At 41.1% G+C, this 19,506-nt stretch overlaps 1 protein-coding gene and 2 long non-coding RNA genes across 6 annotated transcripts in view; 1 reads left to right on the forward strand and 2 right to left on the reverse strand.

The window, feature by feature from the left end:
* MTAP (methylthioadenosine phosphorylase) overlaps window positions 1-19,506 on the forward strand; it is a 48,451-nt gene that overhangs the window by 13,744 nt on the left and 15,201 nt on the right. For both annotated transcript variants that reach the window (XM_060609672.3, XM_060609671.3), the window contains exon 4: window positions 310-477. In XM_060609672.3, coding sequence (XP_060465655.1) covers window positions 310-477 — 168 coding nt within the window. The remainder of the gene's footprint in view (window positions 1-309; window positions 478-19,506) is intronic.
* LOC145713025 (uncharacterized) lies at window positions 3,972-15,431 on the reverse strand. The gene is made up of 2 exons (XR_014135953.1): window positions 14,584-15,431; window positions 3,972-5,702 (listed from the first exon to the last, which is right to left on the reverse strand). It is a non-coding gene; the product is annotated as an uncharacterized LOC145713025 (long non-coding RNA).
* Window positions 17,660-19,506, reverse strand: part of LOC132663444 (uncharacterized) — a 37,173-nt gene continuing 35,326 nt past the window's right edge. For all 3 annotated transcript variants that reach the window (XR_009603051.3, XR_013551756.2, XR_009603050.3), the window contains exon 4: window positions 17,660-18,163. This is a non-coding gene — a long non-coding RNA (uncharacterized LOC132663444). The remainder of the gene's footprint in view (window positions 18,164-19,506) is intronic.

The raw sequence follows: 19,506 nt of genomic DNA on the forward strand, positions 1-19,506 counted from the left end.
GAGATCACCCCAGTAGTAAATGGCAATGCTAGGATTTGGACCCAGGCAGTTTTACTCCAAAGCTCAAACTTAATCGTCATTCTAGAAAGAGATTTGTGTGTGTTCGGTTACTTCCTTGAAAGCTTACCTCTGTATTACCACATGTAAAGGACACTGGACTTGACACTTTGCCTTTCTGTGGTGGAACATTCCATGTAGTATTGGTAGTTTTTCAAGCAGCCCAGAATAATTTTAACTCTATGAAATACTGCTTCTATTCTGACAGTATTCGAGTGCCCTGCTCACTCATCTGCTGTATTCTTCCCACAGGCATGGGAGACAGCACAGCATCATGCCTTCCAAAGTCAACTACCAGGCGAACATCTGGGCTCTGAAGGAGGAGGGCTGTACACATGTCATAGTGACCACAGCTTGCGGTTCTTTGAGGGAAGAGATTCAACCTGGTGATATCGTCATTATCGATCAGTTCATCGACAGGTGAGCAGATCATTGAAGATGCTTTAGGCTCATGTAAGATCATTCCCAGCTCAAATGGACATTTGGTGGGTACCTGGGAGAGATGCGGAGGGCAGGCCCACAGACTTGCTCTAAGCTTTTCATTGTGGGAGTTTTAAACATCTGCAAAACAGAATAAGAATCTCTCCGGTTACCAGTTCCCAGCTTTGCCATATATCAGTTCACTACAGCCTGTAACTTGAAAAGATAAGGACTCTGTTAGAAACAAGCAAATCACTTAATATTTCCTTAGTATTAGCAGTCTAGACAGTGCTCCCCTCTTCTCTACCATCTTAGAGACTTTTGTTAAGTTGGTTTGTTCAAATACGGGTCCAGAGGGGGGGTCCACTCATACATGCAAGAGCTAATAATGTTTCATCCACCTCCTTTTTTCATTTTTCTTGTTATTCTGTAGTGTCCCCAGTCTGGATTTTACTGACTGCATCCTTAAGTGTCACTTAGGGTGTTCCCCTGTGTCCTGTGTTTGTTGTAAACCAGTGGGTAGCTCTGGAGGCCTGATAAGAACCAGGTTCAAATTCTTGGCAAGAACCCTCCCTTCCGCGTTGTACCAGCAGGCACGTGATATCTGCTTGTCTTTACACGGTGTTGATTGATCAGTTGGTTCAGGAACTACGGACTTCTTTGTTACTTAATTGCACAAGTAATTTATAACTGTCCTTTACCAAAAAAATTCAGTAGTAATAGACTGCCAAGCTCCTGGGCTTTTTCTGGACTTAGAAATAGTTAAAGAGGTCACAAGGGAGAATGGGTGGTCTCCTAGGGATTCCTGCCTGCTGCACCCTGCCCCCCTACAATTCGTGGTGAAAAGAACCACCTCCCAAGGTGTTTTGGATGGAGACAGGTGGCTGTGCTCTGCGCCTTGAGTCAATAATGGGGAGAAGTAGCAGAGTGGAAGCCACTTGGTGGCTCCTACTGGAGTCCCCAGACCATAACCTATGTCTGTCACTCCCTTCCCATCTGCTCTGTCTGAGTTTACTACACCCAGACACCTCTCATACCTCTTCTATGCAAGGAAAGTTTATTCAGTCTGGTTCTCTGTGCCTTCTGCCTGTCAGGGATCTGTTCTATTTAGAGTCCATCAGAAGCATTCTTGATTATTCCCTGATGGAGTGAAACTGTTAGGTTGAACTACATGAAATTGACCATTCTCTAGGTCAGAAATGGTTGAATATCAGCAGTTTCATGTGGCTCCACCTAACAAATAATGGGGGTAGACGAAAATCATTACATGACCTTCATGTATCATTTTTCCTACCATTTTTTCAGCACCTGACACCATATGTTTATTATTCATCTTTCCCTCTAGAATATAGGCCATGTGAGGGTAAAGACCCTATCTGCCACTTTATCCCTAACACTCACAACAGTGCATGGCCCGTAGTTGCTCCGTCAGTATTTATTTTTAAAGTTTCTTTTCTTTATTTTGAGAGAGAGAGCGAGAGCATGAGTGCATGAATAGGGGAGGGGCAGAGAGGGAGAGAGAATCTCAAGCAGGCTCCACTGTCAGCGCAGAGCTGGACACGGGGCTCGATATCACAAACTGTGAGATCATGACCTGAGTTGCAATCTAGAGTCGGACACTTAACCGGCTGAACCAGCCAGTCAGTATTGTTTAGCAATTGCATGAACGTGATCGTTCAAAGGAAGAGAGAGGTTGGAATTCTTGATCAAAATCTCTATGGTTGTCAAGAGTCCCTGTGCTTGGAGGTAATGACTTGAGAAAATGGCTGTAATATGCTTGTGTTTGATAAAGCAGAGTACATGGGATGCCTGACTAGCTCAGTCAGTAGAGAGCGCATGGAACTCTTGACTTCAGGGTGGTGAGTTCAAGTCCCACATTGGGTGTGGGGCCTACTTAAAAAAAAAAAGTATAGCAGAGTATAAAACTCCGTATTCAGACTAATCCAAATTTATTAAGTATCAAAGATGGTGCTGGAAAGAAATGTCTGACTTGGGCGTTAAGCCTTGGATTAATTTGTTACTTAGATGGTGTAACTGTGGTGTTTGCCAGATATTTTCCTTACATATATATAGCAAATGTAGATGTTTCCCATACTGGCTCTTTCAAGAAAGCAGTTGGGGTGATGGAGAAGAGAAAGAGAACAAGCGTTGCCCTTCTATGTGGTTTCATTCCGTCGTAGCACTCCTTAGCTGTGTAACCTTAACGCCTTCTGATACCTGTTTTCTTTTATGTGAAGTGGGGATAACCTGACTCCTTGCTCTTACCTTGGAAATTCAGAGTCTAGCAAGTGCCTTTTATCTAGCACGTACTACCTTCCCAGTACTTGGGTGCCATTATTGTGCTTGTGGCATGTTGGTTGGGTGGGTCTGTAGTTAACATTATTTGGTAACAATAGAAGAGACTTTCTCTTAAGGGAATATCATTTAGAAGAAATCTGAAGTTTTATGTTGATGACATATTGCAATGATGACATTTTGGATTTATTGGGCTAGATAAGATACTAAAGCTAATTTTACTTATTTCTTTTACTTTTTTTTAATGTGTTAGAAAACGTAAAATGACTAAGTGGCTTGTATTATACTGCTATTGGACAGTGTTTCTGAATAATGCTGCCACTAGCTGGGCCAGTTAACCAAGCTTGGGTATGTACCTGAGTCACTGTGAGTAGGTTTATGTCATAGGAGAGGAGAATCGGTACTTTTTACCTTATGAGTAATGGCCTTCGTGTATTTAAGGTAAACCTTGGTGTGTTCAGGCAGGCACCTGATGCGTTCTCTGGGTGATGGCCTCAGACACAGAATGGTGAGTGAGTGACTGTGCTGTTTGTAGCTTGAGGTTCCCATAGCCACCCACCCAGCCTCAGCTTGGGTGACAAAATTGCAACACTCTGCAAAGCCACCCAGTGGGTGATAGCCACGGGGACAGGAGCCCTGGATTATGAGGTTTTCTCTTGGCTCTGTTTATCCTCAGCCAAATCAGCAGCCCGTTGCCCTCTCTTAAATCCAGGTTGAGCCCCACCATTACTTAGGCTCTTTCTCTCTGCACTACATACGGATTCTTCTACAGGGACTGATCTAGAAACATATTTTTGCTTACTGCTGTCACTTTGTCGGCACATTATCTTAGAAAAAATATCCTTGTCCTAAAGTGGTCATCAGAGGATTAAGTAGGATTGTTTTAATATCCCTAACAGAAACTTGTGATAAAGAATCAGGAAGGAGTAGTGTGGCTATTCTTACTTAATAGATGGCAGAACTAAAACACGTCATTTTCTCTGCCGTCCATAGAAAAAGTGCCCAGCATAGAGAAAACCACCACCAGCCTGGCTTATCAGCCATGCCTACCTTAGAGGCCATTAAGGTTAAGAGTGACAGCAGGCTCTGATTTTATGGTGGTTTTTAAAATGTTAGATTTCTACCCTAAAAATGGAATACACCCTTAAAGGAGTATGATGGACTAGAAGCTCTTTTAAGAAAATAAGCTCATTGTCCTCTTTTTTTTTTTAAGTTTATTTATTTATTTTGAGAGAGACAGCATGAGTTAGGGAAGGGCAGAGAGAGAAGAAGAGAGAGAGAGAATCCCAAGCAGGCTCCACACTGTCACCGCAGAGCCCCGTGTGGGGGTTGAACTCACAAGCTGTGAGATTGTGACCTGAGCTGAAACCAAGAGTTGGACGCTTAACTGACCGAGCCACCCAGGTGCCCCAAGCTCATTGTCTTCTGAAAGTAATTTTTTTCTCTCCAGCTGTGTTCCAGCCTGTGAAAAGTTGAAAGCCTGGGCCTGAGAGAAGGGGAATCCTGGGTGTGGCTGACATGGAGAGAGCAGGACAGCAGACAGGTGGGGAGGGGAGTGGCTCCAAGTATTTTTGGGGTGTGTGCAGTCATGCATCTCTTTCTCAGACATGCAAAGAAATGCCTTAGCAAATATTTAAAGTGAAAATAATATCTTGTGCTTATGATTAGGGCAGCTGTGGAAAGCAAAATGGATGGTCTAGAATTTACATACCAGAAGAATGTGTTGGTTTTGTCATTTTCCTATTCTTCCTACACGGTGACAGGTTTCTTCACTCTTCCCTTGCCCTGGGTCCTGGGCTTCAGGCACAACGCTCTTCACAAACCAGTTACAAATGGCGTTCTACAAGTACTGAGAACTTGTGGGAGGTTCGTCCACAGTAAGTTTTTTCAGTGCCTCATGCCTTCTGATGGAACTGGGTTTGATTGATCCATTTCTTCTACCTTGATGGAGGTTCTTGTTGTCAGAGCCACAGGTCATTTGACAGTTCGGGATAAAACATGGTTAAGAATGGGACTTGTTTCACTCCTTGACGGTCATTCCGTGGTCCCTTTGAACTAGGGAAGGAATTTGATCTTTCTGTCTGTCTTAAGAGACTGTTGAGAGGCTGTTTATACTTTAAAAGGATCTCACAAGGGAGATGCTCCGAGATTCATAATTTGGGGGTTCTTCTGTGATGCAAACTCTTGTGTGTGTAGCGTATACCTGTCACCCCGAACTACTGACTCTCCATGTCGTGCCTGGTACACATGGGTAGAGGACTCCAACAGTTCCATACATGACTCTTCTCTTCACCATCAATCCTGATAGTTACTGAAAGGAATTGAATTCTCTATATGTGGGTACGCTATTTGGAAAGATGCCCACGTTCTATTAAGTTTTTGTTTGTTTTTTTGTTTGTTTGTTTTTTAAGATGCAGATTAGTAGGACCCATTAAACTGCTATAGCTATCGGAACTATCTCGAGCTGGGGCTAGCAAACATCTGTGAAGGACAAAGATGAGATTCTTACTTTCTAATAGTGGCTTTTATCAGGAATGTTATGCAGATAAGGATTTTTTTTTTTTAAACAATTAAGAAAAATACAATAAAAAATTTGAGATGAAAAACAGGGTGTGATTCCTACTGCCAGATGTTTTCTGCAAAATGCCGTTAACATGTTAGCCTGTTACGTTTGAGGCCCCCAGTTAGGTTCTGGTGGAGAATGCAGTGGGAGAAGCCCCGGCTTAGAAGTGAGAACGTCCAGAATTGTTCCCTGGCTTTGCCCCCAAACTCTTTTGTCACTGAGTGTCCTCATCTGCAAAATGAGGGTGCTGGATTGGTTCTTGAGTTGATAGCCTCCCTCTTCTTAGCGTTCTTTTTTCACTACGTCAGGGAAAGGTTTGAGTAATGTGGCTGTGATGCTTGCTTGCTTACTCATCAGGAAAGTCCCGCTGTAAACACAGTGGTAAGGGATTATGTCAGTTTATTTCCCCCTCCCAAAGCCCTGGGCTTCCCCCCTTGAGGTCATGGTGTAATATTGTTTGAACGGGCCCCTGCCAAGGACTGACCCGGAGGTTGAGGTGTGCTCTGCTGTCCATTATATCACCAGTCTTTGAACTTCTGGGGCATGGCGTGGATTTTTATCGGTACTAACGGGGCTTCTGGTAAAGGATTTCACAGGAAGCCCTCCCTTAGCCCTTTTTCCATGCCCGTGAGCAGCTATTTCAAACCCTGACTGCTTCCTGCCCCTCTCCTTCACTCTTAGTTGAGAGTATTACTTCTTTATGAAAAAAACAGAAGCTATTAGGCATAACTTACCATGTTCCTTCCCCCTCCCTCTCATCAGTTACTTGTGTGCCCAGCCTTTACCGTCTTCCTGCCCACCTGTCCAGGAAGCAGGGGCAGCTATACCCATGTTCCCGAGAGTTTCCTCATTCTGCTCCGCAACCTAGTTCCCTTATTACTGCCTCGCTTCATATCCCTTCTCTTATTAAAAATGCTGATAAGCTTCCAATTTGGGGGTTATTACCAAGTGCCACAAATCCCTTAATCCTGTTCATCACGTACAAGTGTAATTTTCTCAGTTTATGGTTGAAGAGACTTAAAACTCAAAGATATTGGTCATTACTCTCTAGTAAGTGGGATCCATGGAGTTTGAAGTCCAGTTAGCATCCAGAGCCTGTGACCTCACCCACCCTTCACACACAGACTTCCCAGCTGTGCCTTCCCCCTTCAGATCCCACTGGCCACTAGATACAGGACAGGGTCCCAGAGATACCTCACACTTTGTAATTCAAGATTAAATTACCCCCCTTGGATGTCTTCTAACCCCACACTCTCACCCCACCTCAGCTCTTCCTTCCCTGCTTGGAAAATTCCTAAGTTGATCATACCCATGGTACTGCCTCAACCTGGCAGTCAGTGCCATGGCTCTGGGTCACCCCTGCATGGAGAGTCCATCCTCAGGTCATACCTGTGTGTGCTTTGAACCACCCTCTGTTCTCTGTCAACCACTTCCCTCACATCCCTCCTTCTCTCCAGTGTGTCTCCTGCAAAGCTGGTTTCCAGACGACTCCCAGAAAATAGAACAGAAACAAAGACATGATCAGAAAAGTGCTGGAAACAAAGCATCCACTACTCTCTGGGAGCACTCGCTTAGGGTTGTCACACAGTGGTGATTAGTACCAGCTCAGACCCACAAGGCTGAGTTAACAATACAGCCTGGGGAGAAGGAATGTCCTAATAAGCTCTTTGTTTGGGAGGGGCCAAGATGGCAGAGCAGCATGGAAGGTTTTTTTGCCTCTCTCATCCCTGAAATGCAGCTAGATCAACACCAAACTATTTTGCACACCTAAAAACTGATCTGAGGATTAACACAACAGGCTGCACAACTTGAAGCACAGAACTTGGCAGTTGCATGGCACACAGAAGTGAACTAGGGGAGAGAGAAGCCGTAGAGGGTAGAGAGCTGATTTTGCTTGCGGAGAGATGATGGAGACTGGGGTGGGGGAGAGAATACAGGAAAAGCAGTCCCCCCGAAAGCAGCTGGAGAGAAAGAGAAAGAGTGGAAACACCTCTAAGGGGCTTAACAAGAAAGGGAGAAAGGAGAAAATACAAAGAAGAGGGTTTAAATACCGTTAAGACACTATAAACAGGGGAGTGCAGAGTCTGAAACTCCGCAGCTTGATACCTGTTGGAGCTGTAGTGGGAAAGGTGAATTCCTAGGAGCAGACAGCAGGGTCTGAGGGGTCCTCAGGCCACATGAGGAGAAGTGGTTCCCTTGTTGAGAGGACATTTGGTAGAGGTTGTGCGGCCTCCCCGCAGGCAAAGGTCCCAGTGGACCCCGGAGAACAGCTACATTTGCTGGTGTTGGAACAAGGATGTTAAAGGTGAAGCCTGGCACCGGATGTGTGTTGTGATTTACCATAATCCCTGGAATGCTGCTGCTACACGATCTGAAGTTTTTCTGGGGCAGGCTGGCACCTGGCCATTGCTCGGTGAGACCCTCCCCCAGAGGATTGGAGTGGGTCAAAGCCACAGGGCCCTCAGAAGTGAGGGGTTTGGAAACACAGCTCCATTTGAGATAAAGCTCAGGAGGGAGGTGCCACCTGGCAGGCTGATTGACGGCTTGGTCACGGACAGTGTAGAAGAGGGGAGTGGACGGAAGCTGGAGACAAAGGAGGGGCGCTTGATTGCCTGTTGGGGAGAGCACAGAGTTCTGATACTAGAGACTGGGTAGCTGGGTGACACCATTTTCACCCTTCCTGTGCATGCACCACAAATGATCCACCCTGGTAAACTCAGCACCATCTAGTGGAGAACAGAGCCATTATACCAAACCCCATCCAACTGTGCCAACTGTGCTCTAGAGGAACACCACACGTCTCTGCCTGCTTAGTTTAAGACCATAAAGTGCTTCATAGTTTGACTTCCAAGAGAAACTGGACATAATTCCAATCATATTTCATTCTGTTGGTCCGTCTATTGAATTTTTTTCTTCTCTTGTTCTTGAATACATAAAGAGAAAAATTTATTTTTATTTTCCATATTAATAAAAATTTTTCTTTAATTTTTTCTACTATACTTTTACTTTTTTGTAAATTTTTTACTTCTATTTTACTTCGTCATTCCATTTTATTCTTTTTTATTGTATTTATGTTTTTAAATTTTCAAACGTTTTCCTTTTTTCCTTTTTTTTCTTTTCCTCCCTTTTTTCTCTATTCTGTCCAGCTTCTTTCAACAACTAGACCAAAACACACCTAGGATCTTCAGTTCTTTATTTGATTTTGTGGTGTTTTTAATTTTTCAATTTTTATTTTATTAATTCTTTTTCTTCCTCCAAAATGACAAAATTCACCCCAAAAGAAAGACCAGGAAGAAATGACAGTCAGGGACTTAATCAGCACAGATACAAGCAAGATGTCTGAACCAGAATTTAGAATCATAATAATAAGAATGCTAGCTAGGGTTGAAAAAAGCATAGAATCCCTTTCTGCAGAGACAAAAGAAGTAACATCTAGTCAGGACAAAATTAGAAATGCTATAACTGAGATGCAATCTCGAATTGATGTCACAAGGGCAAGGATGAAAGAAGCAGAACAGCGTATCAGCGATATAGAAGACAAATTTATGTAGAATAATGAAGCAGAACAAAAGAGGGAAACTAAGGCAAAAGAGCATGATATAAGAATTAGAGAACTCAGTGACTCATTAAAAAGGAGTAACATCCAAATCATAGGGGTACTAGAAGATGAAGAGAGAGAAAAAGGGGTAGAAGGCTTATGTGAGCAAATCATAGCAGAAAACTTTACTAACCTGGGGAAAGACATAGACATCCAAATCCAGGAAGCACAGAGAACCCCCTTTAGATTCAACAAAACCCAATCATCAACAAGGCATATCATAGTCAAATTCACAAAATACACAGACAAGGAAAGAATCATGAAAGCAGCAAGGGAAAAAGAGTCCTTAACCTACAAGGAAAGACAGATCAGATTTGTAACGGACCTATCTACAGAACTTGGCAGGCCATAAAGGAGTGGCAGGATATATTTATTGTGCTGAATCAGAAAAATATGTAGCCAAGAATTCTTTATCCATCAAGGCTGTCATTCAAAATAGAAGGAGAGATAAAAAAAAATTCCCAAACAAAAACTAAAGGAGTTTGTTACCACTAAACCGGCCCTGTAAGAAATTTTAGGGGGGAACTCTCTGAGGGGAGAAAAGATGAAACAAAACAAAACAAAAAAGCAACAAAGACTAGAAATGACCTGAGATCACCACCAGAAACTCCCAACTCTACAGGCAACATAATGGCAATAAATTCATATCTTTCAGTACTCACTCTAAATATCAATGGACTGAATGCTCCAATCAAAAGACATAGGGTAACAGAATGGATAAGAAAAGAAAATCCATCTATATGTTGTTTATAAGCAACCCATTTTAGACCTAAAGACACCTGCAGATTGAAAGTAAGGGGATGGAGAATCATCTATCATGCTAGTGGTTGCCGAAAGAAAGCCATAGTAGCCATACTTATATCAGACAATCTAGATTTTAAAATGAAGACTAACAAGATAAAGAAGGGCATTTTATCATGATTAAGGAGTCTATCCACCAAGAAGATCTAACCACTGTAAACATTTGTGCTCCAAATGTTGGAGCCCCCAAATTTATAAATCAGTTAATCAGAAACATACAGAAACTCATTGATAATAATACCATAATAGTAGGGGACTTCAATACCCTACTTACAGCAACGGACAGATCACCTAAACAGAAAATCAGCAAGGAAGCAACAGCTTTGAATGACACACTGGACCAGATGGACTTAGCAGATATTATTCAGAACATTGCATCCTGAAGCAGCAGAATATACATTCTTCTCGAGTATTCTCCAGAATATGTCACATATTAGAACACAAATCAGCCCTCAACAAGTACAAAAAGACTGAGATCATACCATGCATATTTTAGACCACAACACTATGAAACTTGAAATCAACCACAAGAAAAAATCTGGAAGACAACAAATACTTGGAGACTAAAGAACATCCTAGTAAAGAATGAATGGGCTAACCAAGAAGTTCAAAAGGAAATTAAAAAGTACATGGAAGCCAATGAAAATGATAACACCACAACTCAAAACCTGTGGGATGCAGCAAAGGCAGTCATAAGAGGGAAGTATATCCAGGAAGCAATCCAGGCCTTCCTAAAGAAGGAAGAAGGGTGTCAGATACACAAGTTAACCTTAAACCTTGAAGAGCTGGAAAAAGAACAGCTAATAAAACCCCAAACCAGCAGAAGATGGGAAATAATAAAGATTAGAACAGAAATCAATGCTAACAAAACCAAAAGAAACCGTAGAACAGGTCAGTGAAACCAGGAGCTGGTTCTTTGAGAGAATTAAAAAAATTGATAACCCCCTAGCCACTTTGATCAAAAAGAAAAAAGGACCCAAATAAATGAAATCAAGAATGAAAGAGGAGATATCACAACCAACACCGCAGAAATACAAACAATAAGAGAATATTGTGAGCAATTATACATCAAGAAATTGGGCAATGTGAAAGAAATGAACAAATTCCTAGAAACATAAGCTACCAAAACTGAAACAAGAAGAAATAGAAAATTTGAACAGACCCGTAACCAGTAAAGAAATCAAATTAGTAATCAAAAGTTTTCCAAAAACAAGAGTCCACGTCTTTCCAGGGGAATTCTCCCAAACATTTAAAGAAGAGTTAACACCTATTTTTTTGAAGTTGTTCCACAAAATAGAAATGGAAGGAAAACTTCCAAACTCATTCTATGAAGCCATCATTACCTTGATTCCAAAACCAAACAAAGATTCCACTAAAAAGTAGAACTACAGACTAATTTCCCTGATGAAGCATGGATGCAAAAATTCTCAACAAGATACTAGCCAACCAGATCCAACAATACATTAAAAAAATTATTCATCATGAGCAAGTGGGATTTATACCTGAGATGCAGGGCTGTTTCAATATCTGCAAAACAAGCAATGTGATATATCCTATCAATAAAAGGACAAGAACAATATAATCCTCTCAATAGATGCAGAGATAGCATTTGACAAAGTGTAGCATCCTTTCTTGATAAAAAAAACCTCAGGAAGGTAGGGATAAAGGGATCATACCTCAAGATCTTAAAAGCCATATATGAAAGACCCACCACTAATATCATTCTCAATGGGGAAAAACTGAGCACTTTCCCCCTAAGGTCAGAGAAGGACAGATATGTCCACTCTCACCACTGTTATTCAACATAGTATTTGGAAGTCCTAGCCTCAACAATCAGACAACACAAAAGAATAAAAGGCATCTGATACAGCAAGGAGGAAGTCAAACTTTCACTCTTTGCAGACAACATAATACTCTATATGGAAAACCCAAAAGATTCCACCAAAAACTGCTAGAACTGATCCATGAATTCAGCAGTCGCAGGATATAAAATCAATGCACAGAAATTGGTTTCATTTCTATACATCAATAATGAAGCAACAAAAAGAAATTAAGGAATCAATCCCATTTACAATTGCACCAAAACCCATAAAATACCTAGAAATAAACCTAACCAAGGAGGTAAAAAATCTATACACTGAAAACTATAGCAAGCTTATGAAAGAAATTGAAGACACAAAAAAATGGAAAAATATTCCATGCTTATGGATTGGAAGAACAAATAGTGTTAAAATATCAATACTATCCAAAGCAATCTACATATTTAACACAATTGCTATCAAAATAACACTGGCATTCTTCACAGAGCTAGAACAATCTTAAAATTTGTATGGAACCAGAAAAGTCCCTGAATAGCCAAAGCAATCCTGAAAACCAAAGCTGGAGGCATCACAATCCCGCACTTCAAGATGTATTACAAAGCTGTAATCATCAAGACAGTATGGTACTGGCACAAAAACAGACACTCAGATCAATAGAACAGAATAGAGAACGCAGAAGTGGACCCACAGATGTGTATGGCTGCCTAATCTTTGACAAAGCAGAAATAATATTCAGTGGAATGTAGACAGTCTCTTCAGCAAGTGGTGCTGGGAAAACTGGACAGTGACATGTAGAAAAATGAACCTGGACCACTTTCTTACACCATACACAAAAATTAACTCAAAATGGATGAAAGACCTAAACGTAAGACAGGAAGCCATCAAAATCCTTGAAGAAACCAGGCAAAAACCTCTGACCTTGGCTGCAGCAACTTCTTACTTAACACGTCTCTGGAGGCAAGGGGAACAAAAGCAAAAATGAACTATTGGGACCTCATCAAGATAAAAAGCTTCTGCACAGGGAAGGAAACAATCAGCAAAACTAAAAGGCAACCAAGGGAATGGGAGAAGATATTTACAAATGACATATCAGATAAAGGGTTAGTATCCAAAATCTCCAAAGAATTGATCCCAACTCAAAACCCAAGAAATAATCCAGTGAAGAAATGGGCAAAAGACATGAATAGACACTTTTCCAAAGAAGATATCCAGATGGCTAAGAGACACATGAAAAAATGCTCAACATCACTCATCATCAAGGAAATACAAATTAAAACTACAATGAGATACCACCTCACACCAGTCAGAATGGCTAATATTAACAACCCAGGCAACAACACATGTTGGCGAGGACCTGGAGAAAGAGGAACCCTTTTGTACTGCTGGTGGGAATGCAAACTGGTACAGCCTCTCTGGAAAAGAGTAAGGATGTTCCTCAAAAAATTAAAGATAGGGGCACCTGGGTGGCTCAGTCGGTTAAGTGTCTGACTTCGGCTCAGGTCATGATCTCGCTGTCTGTGAGTTCTAGCCCCGCGTCAGGCTCTGTGCTGACAGCTCAGAGCCCAGAACCTCCTTCAGATTCTGTCTCCTCCTCTCGCTGCCCCTCCCATGCTCATGCTCTCTGTCTCTCAAATGTTAAAAAAAATTAAAAAAAAATTAAAGATAGAACTACCCTATGACCCAGCATTACACTACTAGGTATTTATCCAAAGGATACAGTTGTGCTATTTTGAAGGGGCCACATGTGCCCCCAAAGTTTATAGCAGCACTTTTGACAATAGCCAAAGTATGCAAAGAGCCCAAATGTCCTTTGACAGATGAATGGATAAAGAAGAAGTGGTATATATGTACAATGGAGTATTACTTGGCAGTCAAAAAGAATGAAATCTTGCCGTTTGCAGTTACACGGATCGAACTAGAGGGTATTATGCTAAGTGAAGTCATAGAAAGACAAATATATGATTCTGCTCATATGTGGAATTTAAGATACAGAACAGATGAACATAAGGGAAGGGAAGCAAAAATAATGTAAAAATAGGGAGAGGGACAAAGAGACTGTTATATACAGAGAACAAACTGAAGGTTGCCAGAGGGGCTGTGGGTCAGGGAATGGGCTAAATGGGCAAGGGGCATTAAGGATGACATTTGTGATGAGCACTGGGTGTTATACATAGGGGATGAATCACTGGAATCTACTCCTGATATCATTATTGCACTATATGCTAACTAACTTGGATGTAAATTAAAAAAAAATAAATAAAATTAAAAAAAAAAAAAAAGCTCTTGTAGAAGACCTCAGCTCTTCCTGTAATTTGATGTAATTTTTTCCTAGTTCCTTTTGTCATCGATGCCAATGATCTTTGACATATATCTGGTCACCTTTGTGGTAGTTTCTTCCATTGCCTTTGTGCTTAGTATCCCTGCCCATTTCCCTCTCCCCAGTGAGTTATTACACTTGATCTTAGCCAAAAGGCCAAGAAGCGATTCCCCAGTGAGTTATTAATGTTTATAAATGATTATAAACATGAAGTTGTTATTTCTGTGTAATTCTGAAGTGAAATAAAATATTAAGCTCCTCCCACATGTTAGGTGCTGTTAGGTCCTGGATAATTAACTCACATAGTTATTGCTGGTAGAGATTGTTAGAACTCTTCTTAAAAGGCAGTCTGACTTCTTATTAAGGTTTAAAGTATGCATGTCTTTCCAACCAGCCTTTCCCTTTTGCAGTTTGCAGTCCTAAGAATAAAAGCACCAAATTTTTCTAGACACATACCAGGATATATGTATATTGTTTCCTGAGTGAGCAGCCTAAAGCAGTGGTTGACAGCCATCCTGTGGAATGTCGTGAAGTTGCAAACAGGATCTTGTAAAGCTACATACGTTGACCTAGAGTGGTGTCCATGATACTTTACAGCAAAACAAAGCTGCTTTTATAGTCGTAACATGTTCCTAGTATTGCTAATTATCACAGCACTGGAAAGCATCTCATACAGATGAGAAAACTGAGACCCAAAGAGATTGTTACTCACCACCTGTGTCGGAGTCGAGATTTTGTTCTTGGGCTACTGCTCTGCATCCTCTGTTTAGCAAGACCTCATGAAAAGTCCAGAATAAGAAGGGAAACTGTTAGCTATTTATTGAGCAGTATTGCCTCCTCATTGGGATATAAACATCATTGGGTTTTCTCCTTTTCTGTAGCACCATAAGCACTCATTAGATCAGAGCAATGGTGGGATCTTAATGACCTTTGTCCAAATTTAGAAGGTTTCAGTTTCTTTTGATTAATAGAGCAGACTCCGTCGTGGCATAATTTGTTGCCATTCACATCAGAATTTCCTCTACTTCTACCCACTGCAGTTTTAAATACTATCTTGCTTTCCCCGTGTGCCCTACCTTTCTTTTCCAGATAAGAACCCTTGACCCAAGTCTTCTAGGATTTGATCCTTCACTTATAAACATGCTCATGACAGTGCTGTTCACAAATATGTGTGTGTACACCTACACACATATATACTCCTAGAAATTTAGAAGGTTCATTCTTAATCCTGTTGATCTTAAAATTATGCATGTTTCCTAGGATATAAATAACCCTTCTGATTTAATCAGTTGGTGACTTGGCCCTTTTTTTTTTTTTTTTTTTTTTTTTTGCCATCTTCACCTGTTTGTATACTTTTCAGATTTTTAATTTAAATTGTCTCTGGTGTTGTAATATGTGCTAAAACTAAAATGCTATCCAACAGTCTTGTGTTTTAAAGCATTTAAAGAGTAATGCATGTTTGTAATGGAATAAAATGAAAATGGTGGAGGAGAGCATATGGTAGAAAGTGACACCCTCCTATGTTTCCAGTGGGTGTATGCCTTGCTATAGCCCTTTGAAAAGCAGATCTATTGTTGTTGTTATCTTGGTAAGATCTATTAAACTTCAAAAGTGCGTGGCCTTTGACCGAAACAGTTCCTTTTCTTGTTTTTTTGAGAACTGTGTACAAGGTAGCTCATGCAGAGATACTGGTTGTACCCTTTTTAATTACCCATTTTTTGTATAATAAATATACTGGCCTACCTGTGGCTTTCTATTTAGCACTTTAAACAAATAGATTTTTATGTCCTGATCTAGAAAAATCGTCGAGATGTACCATTAACTAAAAAAAAGAGATATTATTAACTAAATCAAGCATTTTGTGAGTCCATATTATATACATTTATATATTCTTTAACACAAAGAAAATACGTTTGTATGACTGTAGGAATTCTAGAAAAAGAACAGTTTTTCTTTTTATTCTATTCTAGTTCACAACATGCGGTTTTCCCTTTTCACCATCTCTCTCTTAGCTTTCCATACGTGTAGTCAGATACCATCACTTTCTTCCTAACAGCTATACGCTCTTCCATTGTTGGGTATGTGATTTATTTAAGTTGCCTTCTAAGTGAGAAATTTGTTTTCAGTTTCCTGTTTGTATTAACTGGTTCAGTTAACACTGGTGTGTCCAGTTGTCTTTGTATTTGTGTGAACATCCCTGTAGGATAAATTGCTAGCACAGCTTCTGGGCGTCAAGGTGGCTGTGACAGACCTACATAGAACACCTCCACTTTCCCTCAGAGCCCAGGCTGTAATGAAAAGAGGGACTGGGAGGTTTTTTTGTTTGAATTTGGTTTCTCAGAAACTGAGTTTGTCTCTTCCCATGCACATTATTGTTTGGATATCTTTTAAGTTATGTGGGTGGAATCATTTCCCCAAAGCCATGCTCCTTATGAGTAGCCGTTGGCCCTGCTTTGCCAGTATATTCATTGACTCATGTTCCTGCATGCTGAGGCCTGTTGGGGACATGTGCCTCCTCAGAGATGTGCAGTTAGGTTTGCTTCTGCTGTAGGACAAGTTGTTTGCAACTCAGCGTTTCTTCAAAAGAAAATTAACAAATGACTGTCCTACGGCTGATTTAAGAGTCTTGATTCAGAAACAACCTACCAGTCCATCTTTTTCTAGGCTTTTCCCTATTCTGTGTGTGAAAGTGCCTTGGCAGTCTTGAAGTCATTTTTCTTGCCAGTACACAACACAATTTTGCCTCCTTCACTCTACCATGGGCAGTTTTTTGTTTGTATGTACACATAACGTCTCTTAGCATGTATTCGGGTTTGATAGCCTCACACAGTTTTTTGTGCACCTTTGCCTTGAGGTCCACACACACGTCAGGCTCTGAGGTTGGCACGTGGCAAGTACAGAAGTAGATTTTCCCTGAACAGTAGTTGCTAGTGCTGAGCACTTGCTTCATGTGTCTCATTCAGTCTTCACATCAACCTTGGAAGGCAGGTTGTATTACTTACTTCTCATTCTGAATATGAGAAAACAGATAAAAACTGAGGTGCATAGACATCAGATTGACTTTCCTAGAGGCATAGAGTTCTTGAGTAAGCGGTAAAGCCAGCCAGATCAGTCACTTCAAGAGTCTTTCTGCCAGGTGGGGTCCTAAGCTAGTGGGGAAGTGAAATGATAATCCTCTTGCCTAGCTGGGAAGGTTTGCTAACTGTAGCAAGAGTTGGGACAGCCTTCAGCGTCATTTCTTTATTACTTGCAGAAACCAGAACTCAGTTGACTGTATCTTAAACCATGTGAGCATATGTATTAGTGTCCTGTTGATGCTGTAACAAATTACAGTTGACCCTTAAACAACATGGGGGCTAGGAGTGCTGACTCCTGTTGAGTTGAAAGCCCATGTATAATTTTTAACCTCCCCAAAACTTAACTACTAATAGTCTACTGTTGACCAGAAGCCTTTGATAACAGTCATTTAACGTGAATTTTATCTGGTATATGTATTATGTACTATAGTCTTACCATAAAGTAAGCTACAGAAAAGAAGGTGTCATTAAGAAAATTCTAAGGAAGGGGCGCCTGGGTGGCTTAGTCTGTTGAGGATCTGACTCTTGATTGTGGCTCAGGTCATGATCTCACAGTTTACAAGCGTAAGCCCCATGTGCTTATAGCGTGGAGCCTGCTTAGGATTCTCTGTCGCGCGCGTGCACATTCTCTCTCTCTCTCTCTCTCTCTCTCTCTCTCTGTCAAAAATAAATAAATAAAAACATTTAAAAAAAAGAAAATCATAAAGAAAATACACTTATATACTTTACTGTACTTATCAAAGAAAATGTACTCCACTCTTGTCCCCTATGATTGTAAACCCCCATTGCCCTTGGTCAGCATTTCCTTCAGCATTAATCATGCCTTATTTTATGCTGGACAGGAGTATTGCTATTTATAGCAATTGAAGTTTAGGTCATTAAATGTTTCATTGAATGTACTGACACTTAAGTTATATGAAACACCACGGATAGGTGGGCAGGTGTGTGAAGCAAGGTATTTCTCATTTGCTCCTTTCTTTGCTGGATCTCGACAGCCTAGCCCTGAAACCATTGGAAATATTAGTATTAAAGTCTTCATTGCCTCCTCAGGGCTGTCCCCTTCACTTGCCCCTGCAGGCTTGAGTGCTCTGAGGCTCCAGCCTCAACCACAGCTTCTCCTTGGTGCTGGCTCTCTGTTCCATCTCCAGCCCAGACCTCACTTCCGAGCTGCTGGCATTTGTCTGGACATCTTGATTGACTTAATCCTCATAATACCTGTATAAATGGGTGGATAAACTACATTTTATGATTGGAAATGGAAAATCAAAAAGATACGGCAGTTTGCTCTAAGCCATATAGCTAGTGGTTAAAGAGCTTTATTTAAAGTGAAAAATGTAAAATCTTCCACTTGACAGAGGAAATGAAAACTATAGTTAATAATATCACATGTATATGACATAACATAAAGCATAACTAATACATGTTTTGTCTTAAGATAGAAGTTCAGAACAGAGAGGAGTGATTAGGCAAAGAAGGGGTAGAAATAGAAGAGAGGGGGACAGAGATACGGTGTGGGTTCTATTGCGTGGACATTGGGGTATAGCTGCTAGAGGTTTTTGTGGCCCTGTTTTTGTACTCGATCATGGTTGTAAATGGGGATATTGCTAATACTTGACTCATGGAAGGCAGATACCAAGCCAGAGCTGGAGTACGTGGCACCATTTTATTGGTTAGTTTTACAAAAAGAGAAAAGCCTCTGCTTATATGGGCTGGAACAGTCATTTGACCTGTTCTTCAACCCCATCTGGAATTGCTTTGGAGTTAACTTAGCCTTCCCCTGAGACACATGACAAAAGGTTGGGAGGAGTACAGGCTAGGTTTTCATCCCTGCAAAGCACGGAGGCCTCCTTACTGAGCCAGGTGGCTTTGGTGCCAGCTAGTGTCCCTGTTTGGTATGTGACAGGATGAAAGTAACATTAATTTTGGTAGGCGGATCCACCAGCTGTATAAACTGAACTAGTATATTCTCCATGCCGTTTCCTTCTCTCCCGTCCCCGGAAGTAGACATTAAGTGATCTACCTTCCCCTGTTTTCCCTTGGTCTGGCCCTCTCCAGCCCTCCCCTCTGTAGGAAAGATGAAGAGTCTCTTTCCTGTATTACTCATGAGTTCAAGTTGAGAACAATATAAAGGACATAGAAAGTGCTTTATTCTGAAAACTTTGGGTGAAAATTGCAGGGTGATTTGGCTCTGGCTCTGGGTTAATTTTAACCTCTTCTTTGTGGATTCAAAAATGTTTTACCAAAAAGTTGAACTAAGAGAGTTCAGAACTAATTATGATGGGTAGAGCAACAAGCTAAATGGGGTGGCAAAGAGATTCCCAAAAGTGGAGCAGGACAAATGGCTGCTTTTTCAGTGGGCCAAAGGCATGAAAAAATAAGATTGGGGGTAGAGGGCAGAAATTACTTTCATTAGAGACAGGTCAATCAAATGCAAGTTTAGGACCTCATCTGGAACTTGAAACTAAAAAAGCATTTGTTTAAAAAAAAAAAAAAAGGGCCTGGGTGGCGCAGTCGGTTAGGCGTCCGACTTCGGCCGGGTCACGATCTCGCGGTCCGTG

This window comes from Panthera onca, chromosome D4 (genome assembly GCF_046562875.1).
Source record: "Panthera onca isolate mPanOnc1 chromosome D4, mPanOnc1 haplotype 2, whole genome shotgun sequence".
Lineage (NCBI taxonomy): Eukaryota > Metazoa > Chordata > Mammalia > Carnivora > Felidae > Panthera > Panthera onca.